Source organism: Kogia breviceps, chromosome 2 (genome assembly GCF_026419965.1).
Source record: "Kogia breviceps isolate mKogBre1 chromosome 2, mKogBre1 haplotype 1, whole genome shotgun sequence".
NCBI lineage: Eukaryota > Metazoa > Chordata > Mammalia > Artiodactyla > Physeteridae > Kogia > Kogia breviceps.
This window is the reverse complement of record NC_081311.1, coordinates 30,011,742-30,018,339: the sequence shown is the minus strand read 5'-3', so window position 1 is coordinate 30,018,339 and position 6,598 is coordinate 30,011,742. Positions and strand designations below refer to the sequence as shown.

The following is a 6,598-nucleotide window of genomic DNA, read 5'->3' as shown; positions in this document are numbered from 1 at the left end:
AAGAAGCTTTGAAAAACCTTAAAGCCTGGGATCCATTGGACCGAGTGACACGAATCTCTGGGGTGAGGCTGGGGCAAGAGCCAAGAACCAAGAAGGGCACAAAGAGGCTACCGAGAAGGGCCAGGGGCTTGAACAGTAACAATAACCATAACCAGCATTTATTGAGTGGCTGCTGCACAGCCGGCAGCCCCACGACCATCCTGAGAGACGGGTGCCGTCACTCTGAAAGTGGGGAGACAGGCTGAGAGGTGGGGGAAACCTGCCCAGAGCTGCAGAGGGGGCGTGGCAGAGCTGGAGTTCAACCCAGCCAGGAGAGCTCCTTTCACCTGGGGAAGGAAATGGCTTCCTGGGAAGCTTTCTCTATTCTGAGAACAGCAGACACCCAAGGCAGTGGGGACTTCCTCTGTCTCCTAGGGGTAAACGGAGAGGCAGCTCTGAAAGAGGGGCTGCCCCGGGTCTAAGCTCACAGCCACAGCTGTTCTAAAAAGACCAGAGAACTCCTCTGGCCCTCCTCTCCCTTCAGAGGGAAGGATTTGGGGGTTTGCTCGTTACCCGGAGTGGAGGTTGGTCTACGTGGAGTTTCTTTAAGAAACTCTGGGGCCGCCCTGGGGACTGTGCCATCCTCAGGAGGCTGCCGTGCACAGGAGGAGGCTCTCACCATGGGGATGTCTGCAAGCCAGGTGGGCCTGGAGAACTGGGGTGCACAGGCAGATGCACGGGGGCAGCCCACCCTGGCCTAGAGCAGGGGGACACGGGAGGCCTCGCCCAGGCGCCGGGCCAGCTCGCCGGCCTGCTGCACCAGCACGTCTGTGGGGATGACGGACAGGTGGAGGGTCAGCAGCTCATGGCACCTGACAGCCTCAGCCGGGTGGCCCTTGCTGTAGTAGCGCAGGAGCTTCCTGGGGGATGGAGGGGGAAGGAGGACAGGATTCAGGAGGGAGCCAGGCCAGGGGCCTTCCCGGCACTGCACAGGTACAAGGTCACATCACTAGGCCCCAGCACCGGGCCAGAGAGGCCTTCCCTGCCCCTCGCTGACCCAATCTTACAAGGCTCAGCCCCAGGCCACCACGGCCCAATCCTGTGGGCTCCTGATCCTGAAATGGGGTGCACTAGATGGCAGGGCCCCATCTATGGGGCACACAGAGCCAGCAGGGAAGGTCTTCAGGAGCCCAGCAGAGACGCCTGCAAATGCTGCCTCAACGTGCTAACAGGAAGAAGGGCAAGAACCCCAACAAGCGCCCCACTCTCTTCCTCTCACTGAATGCCTGGCTGTGAGGAGCTTCTAACAAGGGGGGACGGGCTCAGGGGGACGTTCCTGAAGGACGGGCCGCACGCTCTGTGGGGACTGGCACTGATCGCCCATCATCTGCTCCCCTCTGTGCCCAGGGCCCTCTGGATCGGCGTCACCTGTAGTAGTCTCCTCCCAGCATGCCGACGGGAGCCGAGTCATCGGACAGGACAGGCACCTCGATGATCTGGAGTTTGTACCCCTGGGGAAGGAGGCAGGGCGTCTTGAGTGGGGAGGCGGTGGGTGTGGGGGGAAGAGCATGGACTTGAGTCAGACACACTTGGTCTGAGGCCAGGCTCAGCCCTGCTTGGCGTGTGCCTGGTGCTGGGAAAATACACTGGCCTCTTTTTACTTTGTCTTCTCACCTGTGAAGCGGGAATAAGAATAAACTCCCAAAGAACTTTAGACGTGGCTGTACAGTTCCGAGCGTCATGCCCGGCACCTGGTAGCTCTCATTCCCATCAACCAGTGGACCTGGGTCAGCGACAGGCACACGTGAGGGAGGACGACCCGGGGACGCGTCATGAAGAACAAAGTGTTACCAAAGGCCAGGTCTCTTTCTGAAAGCAACGGGTATTCCCAGGGTAGGACACGGCAGGGAAGGGACTCAAGCTCTGTTGGGCTCCCACTGTGTGCCAGGCGCCCTCACGGGGCTCCTGTGACACTGTGCTCACCAAGCCCGCAGGCCCGCCCCGCGCGGGAGGAGGAGGACTTGGTGGCGGCCCAGGTGCAGCCAGACTTCACACCTGGGTCTCCCCGCACCACAGCCTACTGCCCTGTGGGCTAACCACACACACGGAGCCCTGTCCCTCACTAGAAGCTAAGGTGATGGTCACGTCCACATCCTGAGTGCTTCTGAGGCGGGCACAGAGCAAAGATGGGAGCCTGCAGGTCGGGAGAGCCGAGCCTGGGTTCTGACATCATCACCTAGGACCTCGGTGGCCCGGGCCATGTGTCTGATCTCAGGGCGTCAGTGTCTCCATCTGCAAAATGGGGTCAATGACACCCGCCCCGACCATCACAGGGGCTGTGCGGATGTGAGGCCGTGACAACAGAGTGAGAGACCCCGATGGCTGCACCGCACCATGCAGGAAGGGGGGAAGGAGGGCTCGCTGACAGGGGCAGAGAGGGCAGGGCACGAGCAGGGGAAAGGACAGGACGGGGGACCAAGGCCATGTGGGAGGGAGAAGCAATGGCCCTCAGAAAGCTAGAATGATGGCCAAGGGTGACAAGTGAGGAGGAAACAAAAAAAGAAAAAGGACACAAAAGCAGAGGAAAGAGGGGAGACACAGAGCGAGACAGTGAAGCAGAGCAACAGCGAGGTGGGGGGAGGACACGGATAATAAACTCCCGTGACCTGTGCTCATACTGCAGCAACAGTGAGGTTTGGCCAACACGGCCGGCCGCAAGAGCTGAGCCTTCCTGCTAGCTTTGCGCTGGGCAGGTTGGTTAACTGCTCTGAGCTTCGGTTTATCAGACTCTACAACGGGAACAGGGAGCCAGGCTCTGTAAGTGCAGCTGGTAACACTGATGCACCACTGAGGAAGCGCGGGCTGAGCGGCCTTGCTCACGCGGGGCGCACATCTCTTCACATGTCACCTGGATGCTGCCTTGATCAATGGCATGAGTTTTTCAGAGAATGGGGTAGAGGGGCCTGAGAGCAAATGGGACCTGAGTTCTGGGTGCCAACCAGATGGGCTTAGCTGTCAGCTCCACCAGGGACAAGAAGAGCTGGAGACACAGACTGAACAGAATCCAGAAGAAAGGGATCCAAGGGTCACAGGGAAAGAAAGCATTTCAGGACCGCCCTGCCCCGCACTGGCCACACCCACCATCTCGTTCTCGAACCACAGGAAGTAGGAGCAGTAGAAGTCGCCCTCGCGGGACAGCAGCGTGGTGTAGCCCTTCTGCAGGTATCTGCGTGCCAGCTGGATCAGAGACCAGACCTGGGGAGAGGAGAGAGTGTTCATCTCTGCAGCCTGTGGGGCGGCCCTCTCCCCACAGCAGGGGCTGGGCTCAGGCTCTCAAATCCCGAGGGGAGAAAAGCACTCAGAGCAGGAGCTCCTGGAAGGCCAGGGGCCTCTCCTGCTCATCTTCTTACTTTGTGTCTGGGCCCAGCCTTGGCTCAAAGCAGGAGCTTAATAATAAATGGATGATGGATGGATGCATAGATGGACTACCCACCCCTCCAGTTACTGCGATGACAAAATATATGTATAAACACTTTATGTACCTTTACTATACACACAAGCCATAAAGAGTAGATTCATCTTTCGGGCCAGAACAGAGCCAGGGACTTAAGAGAAGATGAGGGGGTGGCCACCTGGAACCCTCCTGCTGTCGAGGGCCAGCCACTCACTTGGGCCCCTCAGGACTGAGGATCTCTGGCACAAGCTCTGTGCCAGAAAGTTGTCAGAAAAGTGTTTGAACGTACAGAGTGCCCTGGTCCAGGAACGTCCTCTGCTCCGGGGCAAAATCTGAACGAGGGCTCACCAAGGGCACCGACGGGAACACAGTGACCGAGAGACAACGTGCCTCAGATCCCCTCCGCGAAGATTCTCCTGCCTAATTCAAGGACTTCTGACGCTGCCTGTGAACTGCCCTAGGGAAGCTGGCAGCAGGGGCAGCTCTGCTCCCCCACCTCCCAGGGCTTGGAAAGGCCTGCTGCACTCTCACCAAAGAGCTTAGAAAAAGCTTAGTGGCAGGCATACAGGAGCTACTCCAAACCTGCCCACAATGCAATGCCTAATTAAATCTGCAAACAAATACATGGGTTTGCTCTGTTTTTCAGGAAAGCAATTCGACAACACGTATCAATAACCTTAAAAACATTCCTTCCGTTTGACTTTGTAATGCCATTTCTCGGATTCCATATTGAGAAAATAATCAGAGATGAGGATAAGGATGTAATGCCCAGAGGTATGTGCTGCAGAATTATTTACAACCGTGAGAGCCTGGGAACAATCTAAATGTTCAACATTGGAGAAATGGCTAAGTACATGATGTTACGTTCACATGATGGACTATCATGGAGCTGATGATAATCACATTGATAAAGAATTAATGACATGAGGAAATGCACCAGATATAAAGTGAAGTGAAAATGTGGTAAACACACTGCTTACACAGAATGATCTCAACTACAACAAACTGCACAGAAAAACAATGAAAAGAAATGTACCAAGATAACCCCAACTATCTCCAGAAGGAGATGAAGATGCCGGTATGGATGGTTCCAGGAAATGCTCACCGACTCCAGCTACATTCTGTGCCACGTGCTGTGGTAAGTATTTTACATGCACCATCTCATACACTTGTAATCTCTGCAGCAATTCTATGATGTCACTAGTGTTACTATTTCTTTTACAGATGAGAAAACTGAAACTTAGACTTTGTAATACCCCAGGCCACACAGCTAGTGAGGGGCAGAGCTGGGTCCCCAACAGGCCTTTTGTCAGGATCTTGTTTTAACCATTATGATACAGCTTATTTGGATACACAATGTATATAAAAGTGTAAAGTTTTTTACAAAGTGGCAGAGGTCCTCCATTCTCCCCACCAAAAATACTAGTTTGCTATGAAGATGAATCAAAGAAGGAGAACCCTGGAGACTGTTTTCTTCGTAGAAACTACCTAGTTTTACATTCTGATACTCAAGCTGATTAACCCGTGTGTCTTCTTTCTGTTTGAGTGAACTCAGCCAACACTTATCGGGCACTTATTTATGCCAGGCACTGAGTTAGGCCCTGGCCATCTCCTCCCCTGAACTCGCTGCCCATACTCTGCTGCTCCAGGCACACTGACGCACCCGGGAAGGTGGCCCTGAGTGCCGACCGGTATCCTGGGGTGACGAACATGGACACTATTCTTAGGAGCCTAAAGAGCTGGGTGCAGACGCCAGGAAGAGTGCCGTAAAGGCTTCTGGCGGGGGTGCTTGGAGCCTCCTGGGAGCCCGAGGGCGGGGGCTAGTCCTCTGGCCAGGGGTCAGCACGCACCATCTGATGCGCGCGGAGAGGGCCCGGGCCAGGCCAGGTTACCTTGGTTCTGACGAAGGTGGCCAGGGGCCCCCTGCCCAGCTCCGATGAAGTCCCTTCAGTGCTGCTGAGGGAAGGGGCCACCATCTGGCCGGTGGTGCGGTCCACATAGATGAAATGCACCAGGCCTGGGAAGTCTTCCAGGTAGGTGAGGGTCTGAGTTAAGGTGTTCGTTAAGCCAGAAGCAGGGAGGGAGCTCCTCTGGCCTCGACCTAGGCTTCCAGCAAGGCCCGCCACCCGGCCCCAGGAACCCCTCTTTCCCAAGGCTCTCTTTACCATCGAACCCCCAACCCTGAGAAGGTCTAAGATGCAAGTACAACGGATCCTTGGCTCTGGCACATTTAATGCAGGGAGTTCTGGTCCCAACAGGAACACAGTATGTTTGTTTTACTATTTTCACGCGGGATGAGTTTAAATGATACACACGCTGTGGCTGGTATGAGAGCAGAGCTGTAGAGCTAAAGAGTGAGGCTAGCTAGCCGCCCACCCACACACCTCGCTGTGATCCTGTTCACCTCTACATTTCATCTCCAGAGGCTGGAAGGTTCCCATCTGAGAGGAAGGGCAGTGGCTGGTGACTAGCAAGGCCTTCTCACCTGCGCACTGAAGACCGAAGTCTCTGGAGACAGGAGGCCACACCCCTTAGAGATTTTAATACAGAAAAAGCTGTTTCATACAAAGTTCCAGGGAAAATCAGTATTTGGTAAAATTAGTTCTGTAATAAAAGGGTAAGTCTTAGAGGTGACTTTTTAAATGGGGACAAATAAACACATTTACTGCAGGCCTTCTCAGAGCCTTCACGCGCCACTGTGTACTGTGACCTCTAAGAAGGAGGACGTGGGCCCTCAAACCTACCCAACCCCGGGCCCCTGCCCCTCGTGGGAGACCCACTGCCACTTAGCTGGCTGGACAACACTGACATAAACGATCCCCAGAGCTCTCAGAAGTAACCGTGGGAGAGCAGGATTTTCTGAAATTCCAGCTGTGGAGCGTCCCTACAGACAAGGCCCCTGGGACACTACCTCCTATCATTTTTCTTCAGAGAAAGAAAGCTGAGGTGGTGAAATATACGCTCTTTTTCCCCAAAGCCACAGTCCTTCAAGTGAGTGGGTGGAGGAAGCAGGGAGTCCCGAAAGGCCTTTCTGGGCCTCCTCAGGGCCAGGTATCAGGATATGACACCATGGTGACATTCCTCCTGCTCTTCACCAACAGGAAGTCCTTCCAGTCTGCCAGCTTTTCTCTGCCGAGGAAGCAGGGAGAACAGGGCTGGGGTCAG

At 55.1% G+C, this 6,598-nt stretch overlaps 1 protein-coding gene across 6 annotated transcripts in view; it reads right to left on the bottom strand.

Annotated features, from left to right (window-relative positions):
• The window catches only part of HPS1 (HPS1 biogenesis of lysosomal organelles complex 3 subunit 1), a 32,491-nt gene that overhangs the window by 9,025 nt on the left and 16,868 nt on the right, over window positions 1–6,598 (bottom strand). For 3 of the 6 annotated variants that reach the window (XM_067024888.1, XM_067024889.1, XM_059054707.2), the window contains 5 exons: window positions 6,498–6,562; window positions 5,326–5,471; window positions 3,121–3,234; window positions 1,408–1,490; window positions 143–899 (listed from right to left, as the gene is read on the bottom strand). In XM_067024888.1, the coding sequence (XP_066880989.1) occupies window positions 737–899; window positions 1,408–1,490; window positions 3,121–3,234; window positions 5,326–5,471; window positions 6,498–6,562 (571 nt within the window). In that variant the 3' untranslated portion in view covers window positions 143–736. Of the gene's footprint in view, window positions 1–142; window positions 900–1,407; window positions 1,491–3,120; window positions 3,235–5,325; window positions 5,472–6,497; window positions 6,563–6,598 lie in introns of those variants that run through there. The other 3 variants (XM_067024891.1, XM_067024890.1, XM_067024892.1) reach the window with 1 other exon arrangement.